This window comes from Rissa tridactyla, chromosome 6 (assembly GCF_028500815.1).
Source record: "Rissa tridactyla isolate bRisTri1 chromosome 6, bRisTri1.patW.cur.20221130, whole genome shotgun sequence".
Taxonomy (NCBI): domain Eukaryota; kingdom Metazoa; phylum Chordata; class Aves; order Charadriiformes; family Laridae; genus Rissa; species Rissa tridactyla.
In genome coordinates this window covers 17150709-17178454 of record NC_071471.1, presented here as the reverse complement: position 1 = coordinate 17178454, position 27746 = coordinate 17150709, and the positions used below count along the sequence as shown (strand labels likewise).

The 27746-nt window shown below is 43.0% G+C and overlaps 2 protein-coding genes and 1 long non-coding RNA gene across 19 annotated transcripts in view; 1 reads left to right on the top strand and 2 right to left on the bottom strand.

Moving 5' to 3' along the window:
• The window catches only part of YEATS2 (YEATS domain containing 2), a 51881-nt gene extending 49491 nt beyond the window's left edge, over positions 1-2390 (bottom strand). For 5 of the 10 annotated variants that reach the window (XM_054205794.1, XM_054205795.1, XM_054205799.1 and 2 more), the window contains exon 1: positions 1338-2166. In XM_054205794.1, the coding sequence (XP_054061769.1) occupies positions 1338-1437 (100 nt within the window). In that variant the 5' untranslated portion in view covers positions 1438-2166. Of the gene's footprint in view, positions 1-1337; positions 2171-2358 lie in introns of those variants that run through there. The other 5 variants (XM_054205798.1, XM_054205796.1, XM_054205792.1 and 2 more) reach the window with 4 other exon arrangements.
• A 204-nt stretch (positions 2391-2594) lies between these two features.
• On the top strand, positions 2595-25941 carry LOC128911956 (uncharacterized). Its single transcript, XR_008467244.1, has 5 exons — positions 2595-2732; positions 3418-3528; positions 17295-17437; positions 25426-25693; positions 25796-25941. It is a non-coding gene; the product is annotated as an uncharacterized LOC128911956 (long non-coding RNA).
• Positions 5011-27746, bottom strand: part of KLHL24 (kelch like family member 24) — a 30404-nt gene continuing 7668 nt past the window's right edge. For 3 of the 8 annotated variants that reach the window (XM_054207593.1, XM_054207591.1, XM_054207588.1), the window contains exons 2-8: positions 25438-25527; positions 20909-21896; positions 15589-15773; positions 14368-14486; positions 13057-13245; positions 12431-12619; positions 5011-11274 (exon numbers count right to left, since the gene is read on the bottom strand). In XM_054207593.1, coding sequence (XP_054063568.1) covers positions 11074-11274; positions 12431-12619; positions 13057-13245; positions 14368-14486; positions 15589-15773; positions 20909-21828 — 1803 coding nt within the window. In that variant the 5' untranslated portion in view covers positions 21829-21896; positions 25438-25527 and the 3' untranslated portion in view covers positions 5011-11073. Of the gene's footprint in view, positions 11275-12430; positions 12620-13056; positions 13246-14367; positions 14487-15588; positions 15774-20908; positions 21897-25412; positions 25528-27746 lie in introns of all 8 variants that reach the window. The other 5 variants (XM_054207589.1, XM_054207596.1, XM_054207592.1 and 2 more) reach the window with 2 other exon arrangements.

The following is a 27746-nucleotide window of genomic DNA, read 5'->3' as shown; positions in this document are numbered from 1 at the left end:
CATGAGAGGAAGAAGCCAATTTGGAGGCATCACCTGAACAGAAAGTTCACTTTGGCAAGGACAGTCTTCCACGGCCCTGAGACTTTGCCTGCTAACTATGAAGACCTTCTGAAGAGTTGCATCAGAAGTGGATTAAAAACCCGTCTGCAGTCCCTGGGACGCTCCACCACAGAGGGTGGTGACTTCTGGCAGCCAGGCAGGGCAGGCAGCTGGGAGTGGTGACGCTCTTCTGCCACGGCCAGCTCTGCTGTCAGGGCCCCATACCGACCTTGCAGACAGGACCTGCCCAGCAGCACATTCAACCCAAAGTTCAGCCTCCTCAGATGTGTCCAGCTGTACACCATCCTCCAAAACATCACTCACAAAGCCATCATCTATCCCTCTCCAACTGGCAGCTCCGGCATCCTGCTCTGTTCCTGGATCTTCTTCAGATCCCACAGCCAGCTTCAGTTTCCTCATCTCCCTGTTTGTCAGCTCCTCCCATCATGATCCTCTCACTAGCTGTGCCATGCCAGAAATCACTAGCCGACTCCCTGTCCCAGGGGCAAGAAGCTCTACTCTCGTTTGCCCAGAGACAACTGCAACCTTTCCCGGGCACTCTGCCAACAGGCTGGTTCCCAAAGCAAGCATATCCGAGTGTGCCAAACACAAACCTACTCATCCAGCTACTCTCTCCACTACGCTTCTTTTTTCACCTTTCCTTCAGTCAGGTAGCCACTCCTCCTGCCTTGCATCTTTCAAAGTCCCTTCCTTTTCATGGCTTTACCCTTACTACGCTGCTCCATTTCACTTTATCTGCCTACTCTTGCAAGCACTTGTCTTCTTCCAAGAGCCAGACTATTGCAGAGTCATAGATTTCCTCCTGCCTGTCCCCACGCTGTACCTGTATCCTTCAAAATGCGAACAAACTGTCAGTCTTTCTCAAAGCAGACTTCAACTGCAAAACAAATGCACAGGTTGGAGTACATCTCAGTACTGGCAACTGCTGGGAAGATGCACTGCCGAACATTTTGGTAAGCAACAGGAACCCAAGTAGATGGCTGGGGCCCTGAAGAGCTCATGCTCTAGCTGCCATCACGCACCAAAGTCTGCAAGACCATGCTTTACTGTTGCCATTACTGATGCCCAGTTCAGCCAGCAGGCAGGAATGGCTCCATGGACAACAGTCACATCTTCATTTGGCTATACAGAGGCATCGCTAGCTCCCTTGCTCATTTTCTGCCCTTGACCCCTTAGCTCCTACCCCAGTCCTTTCCTGACATGTCTGCAGAGAGCATGCACATCCCTAGCATTTCTAACTCCACCTGGAAGATCCCTTTGGATCAGACAGCTCCTACCTGACTGTTCGGCTGCTTTCTGACGCTTGTTGGGATGCGTGATGGTGATGTCCTCATAGTCGGGGTCCTTTTCAGCGATCACTCTCTTGATCCCAGACATGTTCTCCCCTCTACTCCGCCGAGAAAAAAAATAAAAGTGTTAACATCACTCACAGTGACCTTCTGGGCAGGCTTCAACTTCCCACCATGGGAAGGCCTAGAAAGAGCTGGGACACCTCCTTCCCCAGTTGCTAACGATTAACCCACAACTGCAACACTGGGTGCTGGTCCCGCTCTGTATGGTCCAGGAGCTTCAACCGCCTCCTGATCTCAGCAGCTCACCACAGTCTGTGGTCACACAGCCATGGCGATGCTGCCACAGCAAACCACTGCCCGCTGAGGCAAAGAGCCCCCTGCACCCCACGAATCTGGGAGGACACCCAGCTGTGGCCTGAGGGGTGGCTACTGGGATCCAGGAGGACACCCAGCTAGGGTTTGACGGGTGGCTTCAGGAGATCCAGGAGGACACCCTGCTGTGGCCTGAGGGGTGGCCACCGGGATCCGGGAGGTCACCCAGCTAGGGTTTGAGGGGTGGCTTCAGGAGATCTGTGAGGACACCCGGCTGTGGCCTGAGGGGTGGCTTCAGGAGAGCCGTGTTTCCGCCGGCACAGGCACTGCCGCCTCCTGGGAAAGGAACGCTCGGTGCCGCCGAGCCGGGCGCTCCCTCGACCCACACCCCGCATTCCTGAGGGGGCCCCCCAGGCCCTGCCCGGCTCCCCCACCGCGGGGTGACCCCGCCGCTGCCCAGCCCGGCTCCCCGCGGCCAGGGGCGGTCTCTCCCCGCGGCCGGGAACCCGCCGCCGTGAGGTGAAGCCGGTGGGTGGGCGGGGCCCCGCCCGCGCGCCCGGGCCCACGTGCCGCTCCCCTCCCCCAGCCCGCGCGCGCGCGCACACACACACACAGACACACACACACAGACACACAAAGCCGCCGCCGCGCGCTCCTCCCTCTCCCCTCCCTCCTCCCCCTCCCCGTCGCTCACCCGCGCGCCGCCGCGCGCCGCCTGCCCCGGCCGCCCCCGCCCGCCGCTGCCCCGCGCCGCTCAGCGCCGGGCCCCGCCGCCCCGGCCCGCCGCCGCCAGCGCCGCCGCCGCCATGAGCGCAGGGCCGCGCCGCCGGCTGCCCGTCAGCGGCTGGGGCGGGGACCGCGCAGGCGGACAGCGGCGGAGGGGCGGGGCGGCGACGGCGGGCAGGTGCCGCCTTGGCGGGGGGCGGGGGGCAGGCCCGCACCGCCGGCGCTGCTGGGCCCTGAGGGACGGGCGCGGGGCGGGGGAGGCCGCTGACGGAAAGGCGGCCGGACCGCGGTGGCTGTGGAGACCCGATCGCGCCGCTCTGCTCTTCGGCGCTGGGTGTGGAGGTAACAAGCGGTTTGTGGGCGCAAATTAACCCTTAACACCGGTGGGCACTAACTAACCCTCAATACCAGAAAGTAGCCGAGGTTGGCGATGCTGTAATGTTTTTGTTTATATACATTCATGTACTGGTCTAATCCCAATTTACTGTCAGAAGCAACTTTAATAATAAAATTTGAAGAAGATATCTTACGTAGCGATCAGTGAAGGAAGATGATTAGACAAAGACCCAGGATATGAGGCTCGGCCCATCTGAGGTGCAGGACACCGAAGGCCCAGTGTCCCCTCACAGGGCTGCCCCAGACTGCCCTCGCCTGTTGTGTGCACAAGGCTTTTGCTCTCATCCCCTCGCATATAGGCTTCAAAAACATCTCATACCGCACTTAACCACTCACCGTGTTTCATAGTCTCTCAAATCAGGGCTAAAACTGTACAAATTAGCGCAGTTAGTACCACAGTTTGTGTTTGGTTTTGGCCAGGTTGTAACACCTTTGTTGGATGCGGCTGGTGGCAAGTGGTGCTTTGGTCTGTGGTAGTCCCATGGCCTACACAGTGAGCTGCTAACCAGCATAAATTAATGTCCTGCTCATACATGTATTTGCAACTTATTTATAAAGCCACTAATTAGCAAGCGTACACTGAACGTTCAAGGCTTAGGCCTTAAAGTCCTTTTTTTTTTTCTCATTTCAGGACCACCACTACAATGTTTTTTTGACTTCTTACCAAACAACAAACGTGAATTACGGCAAATCAGTTGAGACTGTTCTTATACTTGAAATTGTATCATGCTCATCAGGAAATGTAAGTATATAATGTAGCTCAGTTTTATTTTCTTCATTTCTCCTGCTTAATGGGAAGAGGAAGAAGAGGCTGTTGTTAAAATATTGCTGCCACTTCACTATTTTTAAGACTTAAAATATCTTAAGATGGGCTTCCAGCCCTCAGAATTATTTCCATTGCTTTGCAGTCTGTGAATTCCCTTTCAGGCAATGTTACTTCTTTCATGAAAGTGAACTTCTGCAAGCATTGAACTTGGTCATAACTTATTTATGGCACCACAGCAAGAACCTCTTGGTTGCTGTGAACGAGCCTGGCCACACTGTAGAACTGCAGCACACAACTGGCTTGCCAAGTTTTATTTCACATTAGAAGATATTTGAAAATTGCTGCGTATGTCAGTAGTACAGCGTATAGACTCTCTCATCTCCATGGGGCTAGGTTCAAAACTGTTGAAACTAGTGCAGCTACTTCACTTTTCTGCAGCTTAAAGCTGCAGGAAAAAAAAAAAGATGCAGCATATCATTGTGTCCATTTAAGTTATATTAAAATGCAGAATGTCTGACATCATTTCTACAAAAGAGCTTCTCTTTATCCTTATTTTGCCGTGTCAGAGAGACAGAGTATATCAAGTGTCATGGTCCCAGTGCCTTGGGCTTTATTTTGGTATATCCAGAACACCCCACATCTGAATACACGACACAGGGAATAGACTTGTGATGCAGATTAGATCTCAGTGGGCTACAGGGCAAAGCTATGGAAGCTGTATTTGATTGCCACAGTATCTAAATGTTTTTGGGAAGAAGGCAAGACTACAATTACATGAAGGGCAAGTTATGATTCTGAGATCCAGAATACATGTTACAGGAAAGAGGAAGCCAAGAGTACAGCTACTGTTCCACTAGGAAATACATGAGAAAATTAATGTAATCTGTAAAAAAATGTGATATTAAACCAAATACTTTCTTTGTATCAGTTCAAGTGTAGTGCCACCCCATCTCAGCCCTTACCCTGCCCTGGCAGTGGAACCTCGAGATGGACAAGTAGCTAATTTTAGGAGAATAAACTTCTATTGGATTCTTCCCAACCTGTATTGTTTCCAGTTGCCTTCCTAGCATTGTTACCTTTTCCTGATTTCCCATGCTGTTTTTGTCTTCCAAGTCCATTCACATCCTCTTCCCATCGCAATACCCAGGACTAAACACTATCTCACATCCCACCCCTCTGCTTTATCATTTTTCCACTTCTCTTTCAAGTTTGCTCTTCTGCACAGCCTCCAGCTTGCTTTTATTCACATCAATAGTAAAGTTGCACGATGAGGACAAAAAGATGAGCAGGGAAAACACCTAGACTAGGCGACAGAAGATGAGATCGATGGATGGATATAGAGACTGCAAAGGGGCAGAATCCAACAAGTTAAATGGCCCAGAAAAAACAGGAAGGAGTTTCCTTCTTGCATCACCAAGCCCCTGGAACTTCTCATAACCAAAATAAAACACAGTGAACTACTCAAAAAGCAAATGTTTATTAGGTACACTGAACTTTAAAAAACTTTCAAAGAATTATGCAAGAAATATATATTTAAATATAACAGGTGTTATTGCAATTGCGCTACATTACAAAATCACTTTTCTACTGTCAGCACAATCTGAAGACCTTAATGTTATATGCGAGATAATGTTACATTGACTCTGGCACACAGCAAGCAGTCTGCACTTTTTTTTTTTTTGTTCAAATGTCATTTGTGCTGCACCAGGTTGTTCTTGAAGACAGGATCAGCTCTTCAAGGAACCACACCCTTTATGTTTCAGTAGATAAAGGAACTGGCAAGGAAAAACACAAACTGCTGTCTTTCTCAGCAAAAAAGGAAAATCACAACATGATTTCAGGTGAAGATAAAATATAAGTAACAGTCCAGGAGGTAAATACTCTTTCCATGGCCAAGTAGCTCCTGTTAATCTGACTCCAAATTGCTACAGGTGCACCAAAAGGAGAATGACTCATAGGTCCAGCATTTACACAGATGAAATGGTACATTACATTCAAGTCTCTTGATTTTGCTTATTGCCATGCTGCACCATATTATTGCTTCGTATTACGTATATTGAACAAGAGGTTCATGACTGACAAGTCGGAGTGTTCAGAAATACCATAGAGGCTACTGACTAAATCAAAGAAACTGTACATGTTAAGGACAGGAAGTCAAAGACTGAACTCAAATCCTTTGTCACTGAGGAGTGCTGGAAACAAAAAATAGGAAAAAACAAATACTGATTTTCCCTAGATTAAATCTGCCATAGCATTGTAATAATGGAAGCATTCTAGGCATATTCTAAACAAGAGGTTTAACTATTCTAGTTAATGAATGGCAAGATTTATTTCTCTTAGAAGGACATCAACAGTCTGGACAGTAAGACCGATCCTAATACAGATAACAAAGCGGGAGAAGTAATCCAAGCTCTTTATCACAATAGATAAAAATATAGATGAATTCAAGGCACAGGTATTTTCAAAATTAACACACATTATTTTCTTTGGAACTAATAATACAGAGTAAGCCATAATTACATTATCAACATGCTGTACACAGGAGCTTTTATGTGCATTACTTCTAACAGCATTATCAGAAAATGATCACAGAATTATTCACAGGCACAGATGTGCACACATAAACATATGAGCAGAGACTGGAGCACTACAGTAGAAGAAAAAAGAAATGTTCCTGCAAATAGAGTTCTTAGACAGCAACGTTATCAGGCCTATATACTTTCAGTAACATGAATTTATGTGTAACATTAGTTATGGAAGACAGCTGATGAGAGGCCAGGGTGCAGAGAACAGGTGATTCACACATCTGGTCTGGGGTTGGTAGGAGGCTGCTTACTGTTTTGTGGCAATGCTCATGGCACTGATACAATCATGATAAACTGACAGCAACATCCATTTTTATTAATGCCACCTGAAATAATTCAACACTGAGGAAACCTGTGTGCTAGACATATTAAAAAAAATAATAAATCACTCCTTGGCCACCAGGCCAAGGACAGCAAATTTCTGCTTAAAAAAACCTCATTTTACCTTGTAGACTCCTTTTCTGAGTATATATTGCTCAGATTTTTTTTTTAACCAGGCACAACAAAACATTTAATTTGTTCTTTCTTGTGTGCATGAGACCGCATTCAGACGAAAACATTCGTTTTGCCTCACAGTGATCAAGTTGTGTAAGTTTCTTAATGCTCTTGAACTGGCTTTTGCCAGCTTCAGTGGTAGAAAAAGCCCATGTATAGTTGCCTAGTTGGGCAATTAGGAAAAATGAACCTTTGGCTTCCTCGAAGATTGCCACTAGAAGACCATGACCATATATGCATCTTTATCACTCCAACTGAGTTCAGGGAGTTGACCAACATTAAATATTTTTACCGCCCAAGTTTCAGCATATGGAATTGCAAACTTAGGAGGATCCAGAGCATCTTGGTTTCAGGACGCCCAGCCAAATGCACGCACTGCCTTTCCTCCTGCCATTTCTCACCCCCCAGGAGTTTCTCTCTTGTCTCTCTGGAGCTGGACTAAGTTCACAGCTCTGCGTACCTGTCGAAAGCGATAGCTCCAGCACATCACTGTGCCTGGGGCAGGAGGGAAACATGAAGTCAAAGGGAGCCAGACTGCTTCTTGTTTTGTCCTTGTAGGTCAAATAAAACAAAAGCAGGATAAACTGAGTAATTATCTAAGATAACATGGTGAACTCAACTATTTTGAGGAAGAAGCTGGAGTTCTCAAGCACAAGTGACCAAAGCTTCCTCTGTGAGCCTTTGTCAAGGTGAGCACCTCCTCTTCCTACATCATCAGCCTCTCTCAAAAATTTGCAGTATTAAAAGTATCATTTAAAAAGCTTGAGTAAATTATCATAAGGGTCCATATCCATCATAATCTGCATTAAAGATATCTGTAATTCAGAGAGTAGAAGCAAAAGCAGTCTTTGATAAGAACTGCATCGGTGCTAATTAAAACAAAAAAATAAACAGTAGAACTCTGGACCCTTGGTGCTAGAGTTGAAAGCACAGTGCCTAATCCTCAAAACACATACCAGGCACATACCATAAAGTGAACCACCTGATGGTACAAACAGAAGAGAGTGCACAAGTTATGCTCCTTAAGTACTACCAAGAATGGAGCCTACAGGTAAAACTAAACGATTACCAGGCAATGTTACATGCTTGATGGCTGTAAAATGAGGGAATGCACGGTACTGTAAAAGCAGAAGGCTATATGCTGCACTATACTGCAGTACTGGAGTTATCTACTCAGAACCTTCTTGAAGCCAGGCTGCAGAGAAGCATCAACTTTCCTTTCAATTAACATCGCATTGCTAAGAACAGAAGAATGTAACTCATGAAGTGGACGTCAAAATGGAAAAGGGAAACATTTACTCTCACTTCTTTTTAAGAGTGAAATACTTTAAAGATAATTATCTGTTTAATGGAGTGCAATATCAGACAAGTCTTAGAATTTATTTTTTCGGTATGACTTTGGAGATACGTGAGCCCCCTTCCCATGTATGATTAGACTGAAGTTACATCTTTGTGCAGGTGTCTCTAGAGTGGAGCTACCAAACCTATTACCATTTATGAGGGAAATCTTTTTGATTATACTAGACAACATTAATAATTTTCTCTCCTAGCTGAGACCCCACCCCCACCTTGCTGCTCAAGCCCATAAACTGCATGCAGGTAGATATTCATAATAGTGAGAATTTAAATCTTTGAATTCATCTATACCCAAGTGAAATGCATCGGGGAACAGGTGGCTCAGGAATGAGACTTCCAAGCTAAAGCATCCTTCTAGAAAAATAGTTTTCATTAAACCAGAGGTGAATTGTTCTTTTCTAGTACATCCAAAAATAATTGTTCTAACAGAACAATAGTAAGTGCAAATTATTTACAGAGTTAACAAGCAAAAAAATAATAAAATCCACTGCTTGTTTTAAGGGAATCATTGCATGAGTAACTGCCATTTTAGCAATGCTCCACACATGTAACTCTTCAGCACTGCATAACTGAATACAGGTTCTCAGGAATTGTAAGCAGAAGTCTTCTTCTACATCTATGTTTCTGCATTTACTGGTTCATTAAACACAGTCACTTTCCAAAGTAATACGTAACCATAACAGTACATGAATTGTTAAGAAAAGACAACTAAACTATAAAATGAATCTTCAAAATCATAGAAAGCAGTATCTTGTTATTTACAGAGTACTGCAGTATTACAAACACAGATTAAAAGATATGTATACATAGATGTCATTGTTCTACACCTACAGAATAAAGAATGCTTAAAAACAGTTTAGTATGACAAACATTACAAGTCTCAACACAAACAAGAAGGAAATCGAAGGAAAGGATAGTATTTTTCAAATTGCATCTCTAATGAAGTGCTCCTATATTATTTTTTTTACATTTTCATTTACAATGATGGCGCAAGTTATATACAGTGTTAGTATATAATATCAGTTACTGGGCAATTACCATTGCTATCAACGGACCTTATTCACAGGTACTGAAATTACCTTTTCAAAGTAATGCTTGGCGAGCAGAAACACAAGAAATTCAGAAAAGGATTAATTTATCCAATTGATTTGTCTTACACTACCGAGGGACTTTCTTTTTAGGGCAATATATATGTTCATGCTCAGGGACCGACTCCCTAATTACATCACTGATACGCAGAGATTCATATTTTACCAGTATTCTTAACATATACAAAGCACTGTTTGGTATTCAGCCAGAAACTGAAATTTGTGTCCTTTCCTGAGGTTACAAGTTAATGCATCACAAAGTGCAGCTCCCAGTGCTCTTTAAAAGTCATGACCATATGTTACTGAAAATGATGACTCCCAGTTTGGCACAGCTTCACTGAGGGTCAGAATTTCCACCTCATGAAGAAATACTCTGGGAAAACGGATGAAGAAAGTCCAGTGGAACAAACGACGTCCCAGAGATGGTGCTTGTTTTCACCCTCCTGAGCAAGCACAGAGACCAGAGCCCTGAGGCCAGGGCTGTCTCTGCAGGGGCCTTATGGTTTGTTTTTTTTCCCCTACCCTGGCACTGACCAACTTCCCTACTGGCTGCTGTCCTCAGAATTCCTTTGAAAGGCAGTTCCTGAGGTTTTTGGTGCTTAACAGGAAATTGGTACACAGACAATCCTATTAATGTTCCAACTCTCAAGTGCTATTTCAGTTTTTATGAACTTGTGCCTCAACTATACAACTCTGTACTGGAAATAAAGCAACCTAGGACAGAAATCGAGGGAGGACTTAAAAAAAAGAAAAAGGGGAGTGGTGGTCAAAATACAGGTGCTTCCTAGGCTTCAAAATTAGCCAACACATGTTACGTGGGAGTTACCTCATATGGCTACGTGGACAGGTCCACAGATATTTTTCTGGTGAGAGGAGGGACCTTCCCAGAACTTCTTTATCTGTGGCCAAGCAGCTTATACAGTAGTTTAACTGTGCTAGAGTAAGTGATTGTCTGAAGAAAGGCCAAGAAACACTTGGCGGGTACTCTGCCATCTCTGCGGCTGAGCTATCCCAAAGACCAATTTACAAGCTGTAGGGTGCAACCCAAGTCACAACCTCTACCACCGGGTAATTTATATAACGGGATTCAGAAAAGCAGAAGAATCCAGAGTTCATCACCCTTTATTCCTTCAATAGTTTAGAGAGACTTCACTATGAGCAAAGAACAAACCCAGTAACTTTCAGACTTCAGCCACACTATTAAAAAAGTTAAGAACTGGGATTTGAAGTTTGCTTCACAGATGCATGCCTACGCCCCAGCAGTCACTAGTTTTCCATGTCCTGTTAGCCTTGTACTTCTGATGAACTTTTAGCAACACTATGAATGAGGTCCATAGTGTTAAGGTACACAATCATCACTTCAAAATGTTGCAGTGGCTCACTAAAATACAGCTTCTCCTTCAGAAAAAAGCATTGCTCAAAGATTCTAATATCTGTCCTATGTAGCTTGTTTTGTTTGGGTTGGTTTGCAATGCATGATCTGCTTGTAAGCCAAGCAATCTGCTTATAAGAATTGCTGTGCATATAGATTATAATTATGTAAGCTTTTTAAAAATTGTAGGTAATTATCCTAGGTGATTCTTTGGAATTTACTCGCCTATTTATTTTTCCAATTAGCAGAACCTGAACACCTTGCAGATATCACTTCTTAGGACACAGGCACAAATACTTGTGAAGGCACTTTCCGCACAAGGCTTCCAAGATTTTAATTACTAATCACACATAGGGCAAACTTTCTGAATACTAGTACAACGTATGATTACTGCTCTCATATCAGAGCCCACAGCAGGTAAAACTGAACTCTGGTTACTGGATAGATTTGTAGACTTGCTTTGTAAGTTAAATTAACTCTTTTTCTAAAAGGCACAGGATACAATTTTCATATGACACGTATGTAGGGAAAGGGCATTTTCCCACTTCAGGAATCTTTAAAAAGCCTGTCTTGCAGCAGACCACTGGATTCGTTCATGCCATCTTCTTTTTTCGAGAAAAAAAAATTACAGTTTAAAGCCTTTTTCATTATATCTATGAATCGTCACACAGCCGTGGTATGATACTGGCCTGGGCATGGCTGCTACTCCTGTGATAATGCCCGTTGCAGGGTCATAACAAAGAATAGTGTCTGTGGCTTCACCGTTTTCTCTTCTTCCACCAAGGATATAGATTTTTCCATTACACACAGACATGCCACAATTCTCCTGTTTCAAAATACACAAAGGAATACGTGATTATTTAAAAACAAGACCTCAGTTGCTGCACGTCTACCACCCCAGTGCAGAAGGACAGCATTGTGACTACCATGTGTAAACAGACCAGTCTACACTATTCCCTCCTGAAAGGGCTAATGCAGAAAGCACAACAGTTGGGGAAATCAGCAGCACAATCCTACAGAAAAGAGTATTTCAGATCTAAGCCTTCACTGCACATAGCTCAGACAAGGAATACAGCTGAGCACTGTACTTACCATTTAAACATATCAGATAAGGAAAGGAGGAGAGAACAAAGGTTTTCAGAAGAGGGACCACAGTAGGTACTATTAACGTAAAAAAAAAATGGAAACAAGGAGCAGCACCTTAGAGGAGTAACAGATAATTAAGAGGGATGTAAACAGGGGAGAGGAAAAAAGCCATGACTAAAAAAAGAGTGCATAAGAAAAAGACAGTGCTATGTCTTATTTGAAATAGAGAGAGATAGGATTTTGTTTCTTCCTTAAAAGCAGGCATGGAAAAAATATTCAATCAAGTAAGGAACGCTGATCAAAATAGAGAGAAGGCCAGGAAAAAGAACACATTTCTGTTAAGGTAGGTACCACAGAGTATATGATTGATGTTTTAAAAACACAGGGAAAATTAACTGATACACACACAACACACATTTTACTAACAAGGGGACACATTTTAAAATTCTGCTTGGTGTTCCATATGTTGAAGTGCTACAGCTCTCACTGCTGAAGTAAAAGCAGCCTTCAATATTTTTTGTTACACTGAAAGGCTTTAATCAGTTATAAGGAAATTACTATCTTCAGTCTAAATTAAAACATGTAGCAGAACTTGACAGAGATAACTTCTAGACAATTAAAACATCATCCATTATGCTGTTACACTGTTCTCCAACAGTAACCCCTCTCAAGCAAGAGGACTGGACTGGCTAACAGTGACACGCAGCTGAAAAGCTACCGGTTTAGAAACTTCCTCTCTTGTGAGGTTTAGAATTATACAGATGGAGCAGTAAAGCAAGAATGGAATCAGAGATGCGATATTAAGAGGGTTAAACAACTGCATACTCATTTCATGCCAAGATGCTAATGTTAAAAAATACCTTTCAGATGTCTACAGGCCATTTAGTGTTAATTACCTGTCTGCTGAATGTATTCTGTACGTGCATCCAGTAGTCCTCAATTGGATCATAGCAGTATATTGCTTTGGTGAGCCCACCAGCAACGTAGATCAGATTGTTTAAAGACACAGCCGTAATACATCTTTTTGCGATAGGGATAGTTGCACGGAGTAGCCAAGAATTAGTATCGGGATCGAAAGACTGAACCTGAAAACAAACACACGCATTTCAGATTAAAGGCCTAACTGAAATAATAACCTGGCACACCCACACAGGTTATACAAGGAGAGCCAAAGAAGCAATACCTGGTGGGTAGTATCTCACCATGAAAATGAAGTCAGTATAAATATAGGTCCATATATCAATAATGTCTATATATAAACACTATATTCAACATTGTTTTCCCAACAGTCAGGTTTAAGTATTCACAGAACTTGTGAAGCCAATGACAGTATCCATGAGAAAGACCACAGTAACAGTATGTTATTGAGTTAACGTTTTCTACTCTGTGTTTTTTTGTACTATCGTAATTCCATACTCCACTCAGTCCAAACCAGTTAAAACAAATCTCTGTATGATCTGTTTTTAAAACAGCAGTACTGTTTACCATGGATAGAAGATGCAATCAAATACAATTAACTGACCTTGTCAGAACACGTGTTGTCATCAGGACCACCACCAATCACGAAGAGTTTGCCCACGCAGCTGGTGACTGCTGGGGAGCTCACAGCTTCTTTAAGGGGAGCCACCTCTGTCCATCGATTGGAAAATGAATCGTAACACTCAACACTGCTGAGACGGTTTTGCCCATCATATCCTCCAACAACATATACCTACGCAAAGTGGTGAAAAATATCATCATTCCATTTTTAGAGTAGTTATTACATTTAAATATTAAATTAATTTAAAGCTGCAAGAATCCTAATTTGCTACGTTTGTGGAGGGATACTTTCCTCAAATTTTTAATTTATACATAAGAGAAGAATATGGTCTAAAAATAATAGGTAAAGACTCTTTGGAGAGTTCCATTCAGTCACATGTGGAATGACACTGCACACAGACATCCAAAGCATAGTATTACTAATACTGAGATAGAAACTTCCTATTTGAATGGCATTTGTTAAAAAAGACACTCCTCTGCATTTCTCTTTTTACAGATTACATTCAGCAACAGCAGCAGCAAAAGTCTGCCTGAATTTACCTTTTCTTTTCTGTCTTTTACTTTTTTCCTATTTGCTTACAAAATATTTCTTCCGCTCAGTTGGTAAACATTTCTTTACTTTCCTGTTGCTTCGCTCATATTGAAGAAACAGCTCATTATTATTTGTGTCTACCTTCTTCCCTCTGTTTACTCCAGCTGCAGATCTCATCTCCAAGAAGTTACTCACTCCAAGGGACGCCACATGCACACCCTCACTAACTTTCATTAATGGAATCCTCACGGGCAGTTGATCCCAATTACTGTTTTTACGTTAAGTCATATATACCTTCAAAACACAGCAAAACCTCCTATTTCCCCACAGTATATATTTGGTTCATTTCAATATAAAACATTAAATAGAAGAGCACAGGGCTGACATTCAGAGCAGTACCAGTTTCTGTTAATAACTGCATAAACTGTTAAGCTTTTGACAGCACTTTCGAAGCACAGGCAAATCCAGATGCTTCTTTTGTTTCCCAAAAAATTGCTTGTTGGGGATAAGACACTTCAATGACAAAAAACCCACAGAAAATACATAACTGAAGGGTAACATGATTTTCATGTCCACAGATAGTGTCCGAGTGGTTTAAAAGCCTAATTGTTTAAAATATTATTTTATCTGATATATTGTATTTTTATAATTGATAGGAAATACAAAGTAAGACTGAATACGTACCTATGTTTTCTCCACTGTTTTCTTATATATAGCAAACATCCCCACTATAAAAAAAATAAATAAATATACTTCTCTTACTTTACCAAGAAGAACAGCCATTTTATGACGCCATCTGCCTTTATTTAAGGAGGCAACTCTGATCCAAATGTTGAGTTGAGAGTTATAAATCCAAACATCCCGGCTATTGATTCTTCCACCTTTAAAAACAAAAATATGGCAATTTGAATGAATTCATTACTGAATGAGAAACGTTAACTATTAACATGCCCCCCTACAGCAGGCAATGAAAACTATATCCTTTTAGGTGAAATAAAGATCTATCTATATATGTTAGACTGAAAAAGTCAATTTCAGTGGATTTAAAACCTGAAAACATATAGTAAGTTATTTTACTTATGTGTGGCTTTCCCAGTAACACACTGAGATAGCACTGGATTATTTCTTGAGACTGGAATGCATTTTAATGGCTTTTGCCCATGCTCTTCAGGTTTCTTTAGTGTCACTGGCTGCATGAGACACTTGAAATCTTAACCATTTCTGTGCCCCATGGCACAACCCTAACACTGACTGTTCCTCTATTTGCTTCGTGCATCCACTGCCTTCATTTTACATTTTATTCACATGACACAGGTACTAAAATCTGAGGAGATGGCTTCTTGGTTAAACACATGGGGCTTGGTGTCTAAACCATCAGCTGTACCCTGTAATTTGCTAAAGAACTGAATGAGAGGTCTTTAAAAACCCATAGCTATTGCTCATTTCACTGTAAAAGGCTGGTATAAACTGATCCCCAACTCAGGTGCTAAAAGGAATTTGTTTCCATTTTCCGTTCCCACAATAAGAATAAGCTTTAGCTGTTTTGGAGTCTAGGCACCCACACGACAGGAAGGAGTCACCAGCAACGTACCAGTGCTGCAGCACTCCTCAGCAACTGTTGTTTTTAACCAGCACACCGCTGGGAAAAGACTGCTTGGGATTTTTTGCTCATAATTTTTCCAACTGTTGCTGCAAATAGGCCACTACTATATTTTAAAGCGGTGTACTTAATGAGCATAAGCTAGTTTCTTTAAATAGAATTGATATCCTGGAATCAGCTGTAAAAAAATGCCGATTAATACCAGACAAAAATCCCAGAAAACACTTTTGTCTACAAGAAGATTGGTTTGGGGCTGGTGGTGACCATTTACATCAAAAAGTGACTTTCGGTTGAGCTTCTGGAAGTTCACAGTACGAAAAACAGTCCCCCAACCCCCCCCAAACAGCAAAGAAGGAAGTCTTAAATTTTTTAGGATTGTTCACCTGAAACAAGAATATCATTCCGTAGAGCACACACTGCATACTCAGACTTGGTAAACTCTGGAAGTTTAGCCAGTGACTTCCACTCTCCTGTTACGGGGTCGTAGCACTCAGTATATGGCAAATTAAACCCTCCAACTCGTTCACAGCCTCCAACAACAACTATCACCTCAGAATAACCAGTTGATCTAAAAAAGCGAACATAGAAAACTAAGATGTATAAGATATTTATTAGTACATGGAGGCCAAACAACATTGTCTTCAGAATTGTGTGAAAACTGAAGAACTGACTATTTAACATTAACTTCTACAGCAAAGTAAAAATAAAAAGGAAGAAAGAGTCATTTAGCACAGTTAGAGGTTTTCACTGTTTCCAGCTGTCTCATTACATAGCAGGGGACCACACTGACAAGTGTTCTGTATAAGTGCTGGAGTCACACTGCACAATGTTCTACGTAAAAATCAAATAATTAAGAAATACAGAAAGCCCTTACTCTAATAATTTGACTGTGTACATACAGATATCAGAAACAAGAGTTCAAGTATGGCCTGAGACAATGAGATGAGCAATCCCTTTCACACCAAAACCAGTACTCCCCTCCCTCGAATTTCACAAAATTCAGAGTATTCTACATTGCTTAAATATTCATGAAATGTAAAATGTTTTAGGTTATTTCCTGGGGGGGGGGGGAATCTGAAGGCATACAGTCACCAAAATAAGGGAAAAGAAAGAGACCTTAGAGTCAATGCACAGTTAAAAAAGTGAAAAACTAGCATAGTGATAAAAGGAAACATTAAGGAACACTGAAATAAAAATTAAAGCCTAAACCAAAACCTAAAACTCAGTGTGTAAAAATTAAGCATTAGACAGTCTGCAATGTACAGAAATAAGCCTTGAACTTCTATTCTGTGCTCTCATTCTCCTTCTACTTAAGCTGATGCTTCTGCATTACACATAGTCTACATTCACAGCAATAACAAAAATCATTATATGTTAATCCACATTTGAATGTACAGAATCAAACAACCATTTTCAACGTGCAAATCAACATATTACCAACTTTTATTCCTCCTCTCAAATTTACAATTCCTTGTAAGCATTTGTCAAAATCTTTTCAGAGGATTTTTAAAGGATTTTGCAGTGATACAGTTATTTCAAGGACTGATGTCTATTAATTAAGTAAAACTGAATGCAAGATTGATTTTATTTTTGGTAACCCCTTTTGCTGTGTTTTAACTTTGATCCCGATACGAACTGGCATCTCATTCACACCATTGCTGAGTACTGCAGTCCTGTTTCGGAAAAAAAACATGACTTATGACTGCATTTGAGACAAAAGTTGCATGATTTGTCCCCAAATTTCCTAACATGTGAACTTATGCACATATTAACTTATAAATCCTGATGACGTTTTCCCTGTTTTCAAACATCAGGCATAAAGCCAGTTAGCCCTTCTATCTCCTTGTCACCACACACCACAATTTAAATATACTATACATATTTCTACTCGGAATATTTTTAAATAGGCAAAGGCAATGCTGAATGATAATGTACTGTAAGATTATCTAATGGGGATATGTATGAGAGAAGCATACTTACGCACCTGAACTAGTCAGACGAAACACTCTCTTCAGCTCCTCAGCTTTGAAGTCATGCTCCTTCTTGGGTTCTATGTATATTTACTGTTACTGTTTTTTGCTTTTTTGAGGAACAACTCTGAAAAGAATCTCTCAAAGGATAAGAGAGGGGAAGTTCCTGTGCCAGCACAGTGTTACCCAGAAAATTTCCTTAAAAGCAAGATACTCATCTCATCATTTGCCTTAGAAGCAAGCCCAAATACATCAGCTTACTGTACGTACGAAAGAGGTTTGTCTATTGATTACTTTCTAGATTAGAATCAAGGCTTCCACTTACTTACTGAAAAGCTTATCGTACTGGATTATCAATCTTTATTTTAAAATAAATGAACCAAAAGTCTTTGCTTGGAGAGAGCTCTTTATGAATTGCTGTGATGGGAGTTTTGCTCTTTAAAGGAAATATTAATTTAGTACAGTATTTCAAATCCACAGAAAACCAAAGATTTCCCCAACATTTTAGTACCTTAGAACCATATCCTTTCTTCAGTTAACAAACATTTTCTCCATTATGTTTTTCTTGAAGGAGTCTCGTGCTGTATAGGTTTTAAGGTTAGTTCCAAAAGATTTTTTGCAAACGAATAAGTGCACATCAGTTTAAAAAAAATAAAATCAAAAATCATGGGAGTACACAAAAAGACCATACAGGCAAAGGCTAATTCCAGAACAGAACTAAGGATATATCTGAATGGAGATTAGAAAAAGCTGCAATCTCAACCAGCAGTACAGGAAGTCCTCCTCGCAGCCCTCAGAAGAAAGTATGTGAGCAAAATAACAGAGGTGAGCTAAAAAAGGCACCAGAGAGATTCCAGGAGACAGACTCTCGTCAGGAAAAGGTGCACAAATTAGAAAAGGGGGAGTAGAAGACAACTGACAGAGTATCATATAATCCCATACGTTCCCAAGAGCAGGTTTCCAAGGGGTCCCGAGTTACACACAGGACTCCAGACGAGGTGGGAACACCAGCCAGCACAGCCTCAGCTGGACAGAACAACTTCCAGTAGTTCAAACAGATTACATTCAAAAACATTTTAAGTTTGGGAAACAAGTTACCAGGATTCTGGTAAATTACTACTTCTTTTCTCCTGTAAATTCACTTTTGGGTAGCAAATGGGATTCAAGACAGAAATGTAAAGTGAAATAAAAACTCATCTCCTTGGGGTAAAAAATAAGGGACTGCATTAAAGCTTTCTAAAGGCAACCAAAAAGGATGTGTTAAAATGTATAAATGTACTAAACTTCTAACTAAAGAAGACACTCTTATATTGTTATCAGACACCTTAAGAGGTACTGTGCGACTGACGGATTCAATAGTATATGAAAACCTGAAGATAATTCAAAGCATACAGTAGGAAGAGCCTGTTTTGGTTTGGATATGGAAACGTACTGTTGCTCACTGCTTGATGTCGGCTTGGAGATTTGCTATGCAACACAACCAGCAGGGGACAAGAGAGACTTAAAAGGAGCATGAGAGACAACCTCAAGATGTCACTATGTCATTGCAAATACAGAACTGAAAAGCTCTTTCAAAGAGGCCTTCTGCATGTATGTGGCATGCAACACAAAGAGCAAGCAGACAACCCTTATGCCACGTTTTAAACTTTTATTTACTTCAGGTAACTCTTCACTGGCTTCAAAAAGGAAAAAAAGTCAACTGTGAAACTGCACTCCGCAGTGTTCTTTTAAAAAAAATGGGTAGGTGTCTACATACCCATACAAGGAATCACAATTGTTTTCCAGAAGTTTCAGTAAAAACACTGCCATGGGAATTTCTGATCCCGCAGCCTGTCTTCTTTTAGAAACAGTTTATATGAAAAAGAAATTGGAGGAAGGCAAGAAAGAGGACAGAGAGCTCTTCAGTGTCCTCTCCTCCCCAAACCCCCATGAAATGCCCAGAAAAGGTGTGATGACATAGGGGAAGGGGGACCTGGTAACTGTTTTAAAACACAATCTCTTTTTGCTATAGGCAACAGAAACAAACAGGCAACAGAAACAAATGACAAGGAGCTATTCCATGAATGTAATATAGAAAAGGGGAAAAAATTCCTGCTGGGAGGCCAGCCAGTTTTTCTCTTTGTAAATTACTTCTCTTGTTCCTGCCTACTGGAATTCACAGGGCAGTTTAATAAGCTCAGCAGTAAAACCAACAAAACCCCCCAAATCCCAAAGCAACACGCTCCCCTCAGCTTTGGAAATCACCTGTATTAGGCAAGGTACTTCATTTTCAGACTGGAACGCTACACCGAGGCTATTCCCATTCTCAAGCACATACACTTCGACAAGACTTCTAGGTCTGAGTGTATTTGCTTTCTTTATCAAATTGAGTAATAAACGTACAACAAACGCCACATCAAATACCACAAGATACAGCCCCCCTCCAACTGCTCGTGAAACAAGGAGGTCTTTGGTCTGAATTCCCCTGGTCCTTCCCTCAGGCCCGGACCCGGGGTATGAAATGCTGCAGAAACTATCATTGCATCAGTTTCCAAACTGCCACGATCCAAACGTTTCCAAAGACCTTCCATGCCAGCGTATGGCTTAGAAAACCTGACAGCAGGGCTGCAATGAGTTTAAGAAGAATTTCTTCTCTCACGGCAGGATTGAAGACTGGAAAGCCACTAATGGGGCAAAAGCTTGCCAAGTATTTTTTTCTTCCCCCCTATAAGCAAGCTTTTAACACATGCCAAAAAAAATAAAGGTTCCCAGCACAGTCACTGTACAGCAACCACATGTGACTAAGAGTAAACAAAGAGGAGTAACTCCTAACACAATCTGTTTGTCCAGACCAGCTCATTGCATCACCTCAATATAACACATGATTTTATAACTACAGCTCAAATCAGCTGGAGTTAACAATGAACTATCTTGTCAACTACCATGTGGAGGGAAGGCTTTTATGGGGAAAATATTTTCCAGGAAAAAAAAACCATCATAACCACCATTGCTCATAAATGCCACTAAATGGACTCTTCCTCATTTCTTCTTGCAACTTCAGTCAGCTATTTGTGTAACGCATTATTAAGCAGCAGCAAATCTGAATTATTAAAATGTCATAGAATAAGCATGAAATACTTCACAAACTGTTTCATAATTCTTTGAAAATGCAAGATTTAGTTTCTTTACAGTTAAGAACCTGTTGTTCTGCTGTCTACTGTCTATTACAAATCCGTGTACTACTCCATCTGTAAAGTATTTGTGATGTAGCAAGCAAATGCTCTGAATATATATCCCCATCCGCATCCTTTATAGTGTGCTGTACACTTATGTGACTTTGTTATAAAAAGAAAGAAGGTTGGGAAATGGAACGGTTTACCTGCTATAGCACTGTAAGTTCAAGACGCTGCTATTGTATGAAATAACTTCAGCTCTCACCTAGCAAGCATTAACCTTTAGAAAATATTTTACTTCCAAGATAATGTAACTTCACTTACCTGAACAGTTGTTTATTTCATAGCAATGAAGTGATTTGTGCAAAAAGACTCACTTATGTACATTTTCAAGACATGCGTGAGCTTCACATGTTGTGGGGAAGTACAGAAGCATAACTACAGTGGCTCCAGAATGCAAAATAAAATAATCGGCAAGAAGATTTTTTTTCTGGGCACATGTATGTCAGACACCTGAACATCGAACTATGTCCTTCTCCTACATAAATAAGGCGGGGGGAAAGAGGGGGAAGTTTCCTCACCTGCGTGGCCTAGTTCTGGGAGACATCATCTCATTCCCAAGGATATGGTATCGCCTGGCTTCATGCAGGAGCTGATAGCACTCCGGGGAATTCTGAATCAGCTGGTCCACTTCCACAGTCTGAACAAAGTAGTTTGGGTGTAACAAGGGGAGCCTGACATGCGTCAGAAGTTCGTGTAACACTGGTCTTCGCAACTCAACCGCCCGGTACACCCAGCGCATGACAGCTTCAAACACCATCTCTTCCTTACTGATGACCAGTTCATCACTGCAAATGTAATCAATAAGCTCATCCTTCCCCAGTTCGAGGAATTCTTCGTGCTGGGACACATCCTCAAATGTCTGCAGTGCAAAATTCCTGCACTTGGTGAACAGCGTCTTGAGTGAGTGCGTATCTGCAAAGCGCTGGATTCCCAGGCAATTGCAAGGATCCAGCTGTTCTTCCAGGAACTTGGCACAGGCGTCACGCAAAACACTAATCTGAAAGAGACTTGATGTTTCAAAGAGATACTGCACGTTCTCCGTAGTGATTTTCACCTTGCCAGTGTATACGTACTGTAAAAAGCAATCCATAGCTTCAGCAAAAATGCCATTGATCTCCACTAACATCTCTCTGCTTTCCCTGTGATCATTGCAAAACATGGCTCGGAAGTAGCTGCTGCAGGCTGAGAGAACCGCGCGGTGGCAGGGAAACTCCCTGCCTTCCACACAGATAATGACATCCGTGAACAACCGGCTGTCTCGAAATTCATTGAAGATCTGGAGTATGCTTTCAGCATGGGATGATCCCGAGGAGAAGTCAAAAAACTCAGGGCCTGACAACGATTTTGGGTCCATTTCAAAAACTTTCCGCTTGGTTGCAGGGGAATCTCGTATCCCGCTATCCTCTCTATTCAGTCTGCGTCCCAAGATTAGTACCATTGTTACATCAGTTGGCTATAGAGTCATTGAGAAAAGTTTGCAGAGGTTCTCCTTCGCAGTGCTACGGTCTGAAAAATTAAAACACTTCAGTATTCAATCTGGTATATTGTTAACTTCATCCCAAGAATTAGACAAGATACTTGTTTGGTCACTCTAAGGATTGGTACAATTTTTGACCTTTATAACAGGTGACACAGCATTACAGGGCAAATTACCCTGCACCTTGCGCCAGGCAATACAGCATTATCTGCTGCACGTTAAATACAAAATATACCCATAGAACAGGTGTCATGGAAGGCAAGTTCTGAATGTCCGAGCACCACTGGCATTGCATAAGTGTTCAAGATTAAAAAAAACCCAAATGAGATCTCGGCAAATCATCCAACTGACAGAAGCCAAAGATTTCCTGGATAAAGATACAGAACTTGGGTTTTTCTAATTTTTCAGTGTAATCCTCATTTCAGCTGGAGCAGCCAAGTGCTACTATAACAGCACTAGTCAAAAGGAGAGAAAAAAGACTGAAGTTTCCAAAATAAAAATTCAGTGAATAAACCACTCCATTTTCATTATAAAGCCTATCATAATGAATTCTTATACTACTAGTGTTTGATAACATTCAGCTATCTCTATGAATAACCTCAGCCGTAAGTTTTCACCTGTTCATTCGTGGCATCTAAAAATCAGTTCACTGATAATCTAAGATTCAATTAAAAATGAATGCGAACTGCTAGCGCACAAAACAGAATGAAGAAAGAACTGTGTTTGTTTGTGAAAATAAGGACCAAGGACAACTTACCTGAAGACAGGGATATTTTCTGCTTTCCAAAGTACTACTAGCAAATCATTATTAGCAAAACCTTATGCCCAGACACTTTCCAGTTTCAAATACGTAGTGTATGATGTCCCCCCAGCACGCAAACACACACACACATGATCAGAGCACTGAAGTTACAAAAACCAAGTAGCCAAATGTTAGCATATGCCAATATTCAAGCTTGCAGGTGAAGAAGATGCTGCTGATTTTGCAGATAGTGCCTGTTAGAGGTAACGTGATCAACCAGTCTAGCAACAATAGAGCTTTTTGCCACTCCGGAGCTTTCAAATGAACCAGATGAATGCCCACCAAAATACACTGAGGCAGCAAGAGGCTGGGCAAAACACCCTTTTGGGTCTGACATAGGTATCATTCTAAATGCATGTAATATTTATCTGTATGTCTAGAAGGACATGCACTGAATTATTTTACATTTCATGGATTATTTTTTTTCATGCTTCCAAGAAGTTATGTTCAGTTTCCCTCATTCCCCACTTAAGACAGTCAGTAAATGTCAGCTCCTCACAGCAATTTCATTTCCTGACGTGCTAGCATCTTTAGAGCTGCAATTACCCAATCCAAGTCTGGCTACATCATCGCTTAATATAGAACACAATAAACACGCTTTTTTTAAACAGGCATTTTACGTTGCCGGCTGGGGCTAAATCATGACAACAGCACCTTTAAAAGGCACCGTCTTAACAAAGAGCAAGAAAAGAATGTGTGCTGTACATTTACTCATTGAGAAAAGAGGTTTAAAAATTATAATTTTCCATATACAATTTTTTTTTTTTACACATATTTACAAGGTAGATTCTTGGTATCGCTCACCCTACGAAATACTTAATTTGAATTAAAACAGGATCAGCTGTCACTTTGATGCCTGAAAAACACTGTTGCAATGAGCCTATCTAATAACCGATTGCTTCAGAGAGATTTTAACGAGGCATAAACGGACAGTCTAGTCTGTAGCAGATATTCTAGCCAACAAATTTCACAACCGTTTTACCCTGTAATGACGCAGGCCAGATAAAAAACAAAACCAACAACCACCACCACCCCAGCAGCTCTGCTGCTAGCACCCTAACCCTTACATTGAACTTTATCTGCAATTAATTCCGTACTACTCAGCATGAGAAAGTCGGCAGAAATGAAGCATCAGCAGTAGAAAAGGGAAATGTAACAATGAAAACATACATATAAACCCTAAAGGCTTGATTCCAGTGTCACAGATTTAAATCAGATGAATTTCACTAAAGCTAATGGAGCTTTTCCAAAGCAAAGGTAGCCTGAGATCAGAAACAAGACACTGGCATATTGCATGAAAAGAGCAAAACATGGCAACGAAGTAAAAAAAAAAAAAAAACTTCAAGATTAAATCATTCTCATTATGTGAGAAGACTTAAGAAGACGCTATATCATGCAATCACTAATAAATGGAAATAAGGGCGCTGGGTTAAGACTGCTCACTGCAGGAAGCAACGTCGTCTTTGTGCTTGGAACAACATGAAACTGGTGGTCAGCAAGTGATTTATTTTTTTTTAATGTCTCAATGGTTTAAAGAAATGGGAGACTAAACAAAAGTCATCCATGGAGCAAAAACTAATCAAGGGGATAAATACTGCAAATTCACAAAGAAGAGAATGGAAAGGAAAAAGAAGTACACTCCATTGCAGAAACAGCTGCTTTTGAATATACTATACTTCGATTTCCATCCAGTTAATTACTTCTGTAGGTTTGCTTAAGCAAAGTAATTTTGTAAGACTATCGGTAACACTGTCACATGTTCAGCTCTATCAGACATAGAAATGGCCTTCTTGCAACTCTTGCTCTGGCAGTTCTAAAAAGTCACCCCTTCAGCTGCCTGCCCCACATTTCAGCCCAAAGCTGGAAAGGGGAATTGTGCCTGGGGCTGTGCTGCGCCGTGCGCAAGGGAGGGACACGCTTACAAGAGGACAGACCTGCCCGCACCTCCCTTTATGTATGTAAGGGTACCTGCACATGCCTACAGACTCTGCACTATAAAGCACCAGTCATTTGGAGAATTTAAATTTGAGATATCTTCAGTAAGTTTAAACGAAGCAAAAGCAAAATTAGATTTTTCCCCCCACGGGCAACTACTGGAAATTATTGTATCAAAAAAATACACAATGCATTAGATTGCTTGCCTGAGCAAGGGTCAACGAGGACAGACCTTAAACAAATCAGAGTCTACCCATTCGAAAAACTGGAAAGGAAAAACAAATCACATTTTCTGTCAACATGTTTTAAAAACAGTTTACAAATACAGACACAGCTCTGACATGGATGTTGTCTTGCATGTGTATATGTCTAAATTAATCTCTGGGTTTACCAGATGATCAGGTTCCTCTATTTCCTTAATCTATATTGTCTGTAGACTTGTCTACACAGGACGTTCCTCAGAAATATTCTGACTAAGAGCCCAACACAGAGGCCAGTAGACGAGGTCTGTGTTTGCCCTTGACACCTTCTATCAGTAAATCCTCCTAGGCAAATTATTTTTACATTGCACTAAACTCCTCCTTCCTCCACTGCACCATCCTCATGGATTTTACCCCTCTCCCTTCACCCACGCAGCTCTGGCAACAGTTAACAACTTTCTGGTAGGGCTGTTTTTCCATCACTTCTGCCTCACAGGACTCCTTTGGTCCGTTAGTAGAACTGTCGGAAAACAGCAGAGGAACCACGCAGCCAGGGTCAGGGTAACACCTAGTCATCAGGTGCGCCCAAGCTCGGCGTCAAAGCTCACCCTCAGGGTGTAGTTTCAGGAGTACCTGAAGGTGAGCTGGGCTTCTGCTGCTGCCAGCGGAGGTGGCTTCCACCCTGCGCGCCTACTCGTGTGGTGTGGCCGGACCGGTGACCGCCTGTGGAGGGAAAAAAAGAGGCGCTGGGAACAGACACTGTCCCGGGGAGCTGCCCCGCGGCCACCGAGGGACACAGGGACACCGCCGGCACAGCCCTGGCAGCCCCAGCGAGCTGACGAGTCACCTCTACCATCACCTGGCACGGTGTTAGCAACAGCACCCCAAGGTAACGCAACCCAAATTAACAAAATAAATGGTATTTTCATCCCGAAGCATGGGAACTGTAACTCGGGTTTGGCTATTCTAGTTATTTTCTCTGTGATTTCAGGTAACGTGATCTGCAGATGTGCTTCACCTTGGCTGTCCTTACCAGAAGGCAAACAGCAGCAGACTGGCCAACGCGCTGCACGTGCTCTAGGGTTTTTTGTTTTTTTTCTTTTAAAGGAAGAGAGAGGAGGGGAAAAAAAAAAAGAACATAACCTTTCCCTCCACCAAAAAAAAAACCACCACAGCATTTATTTTTCCTTCTTCAGGACATAAAAAAAACATTGTCGATTTTAAAGGACTTTAAAAAAATAATATTTGTCTTGTTTTACAATAGAAATTGAGGACCTGAATGCCTTTAAGATGAATGAAGTCTTTGAGAATACTGAATAACTAGTAAACAAGGATTCCAAGCGACGTGGTAAAGAGTTAGTTGCACCACAGAGGTTTTTTAAATGTAAGACACTATTTTCATTAAAAAATATATGCTCTGAATGCCAAAATTCAATAGTAATCAGGCCAATGACACACAAAGAAAGCCCTAAGTGTCCTCAAAAATCACCCAGCAAAAACAGGAACTGATTCGGACATGAGACTCATACTTATTAAGTAAAACAAAACAAAAACAAGCAGCAAAAAGGAACACCTTTAACCTGGGCAGGAGTCTTTAGATAACCTTTGTGTAAGTGAAAAGGTCACACACCTACTGGGGGGGGGGGGGGGGAGAGAAAAGAAAAGAAAAAAAAAGCCCTGCATACTTTCATTAATCTGTGGGGATGAGACTGGGAAAAAGTCACCTCTCTTCTCCCTTGGTTTCACTGTCATTTTTACACGTTTTCCTTAAAAAAAAAACAAACCCAGAACATCGCACACAACTGTGTGCTTCAAGGCAAGTGAACCTGAACCAAACACCCACCGCACTCACCCAGCAGGCCGGCAGCAGCCAGGCTGCTACCACAACCCAGCGAGACCACGTCTACCTAAGGGAACAGGAATTTTGAGTTTGTAACAACGCGAAATTGCACTAATAGCTAAACGCGTGTATGTGACACCGCCAGGCACGGCCGGGCCCCGCCGATACTCCTGCCCGGGGGCAACGGCCGACAAATCCCCGACATTCCAAGGCTGTTGCCGCCCCTTTTTGCTAAATACGGGAACAAAGCGTCACCCAAACAAACAAACCAACCCAGAAAAACAACCGGGTTGCGGGGGAGGCCGGGGGGGGGGGGGGGGGGGGGGGAAGGCCGTTGGGCCTACTCCCCGGTCGTTCACCGCCGGGGCTGTAGCAGCACAAAATGGTAGCGCCCGAGGCGGGCAGACGCGGTTCCCAGCCGAGAATCGGCCTCCCCCGAGGCAAGCACGACAAACCCGCACCGCAGGTACGGCCGAGGCCGAGGATTCACACCCCGCGGGCGGACCCCGGAGCCGACGGCGGTCCCGCCCCCGCGCCCTCCCTCAGCGCCAGCGGCTGCCGCAGCGCCCCCCCGCGGCGGTCGGGGTGCGCACGCGCGGTGCCGCCGCGCGCAGGCGCGCCCTCCAGCTCACCTTCACCCCGAGCCGCCTTACCGACAGCACCCCCCCCCGCGCCCTGACCAATCGCAGGGCGGTCCCGCGCCGCGGCCCCGCCTCCCCCCGCCCGCCCGCCCAATCGGCGGCCGCGGCGCCCCCCGCCGCCCAGGGGGCACGGAGGGGCGCGGGGAGACCCGCGGTACCGGGCGGCCGGGGGCAGCGACTGGCCCCCTCCCGCCCCAGCTCCGCGCCGCCCGCCGGGCCGGGCCCGCCGCTCCGCACCGCACCGTTCCGCCTGCACGCAGGAGTGGGGGACGACACACAAACACACGACACGACACACGCAGCCGGCGGGTCCCGGGGCACCGGCACTGCCAACGGCCCTTCACCGCGCCGGCACCGCCGCCCCGCGCTGCCCGGCAGGGCAGGGACGCGCTGTCCCCGCCGCGGCGGCTAACGGTCCTCGGCCGGCCCCGCGCCCTGCCCCCGCCTCCGCCGCAGCCAAG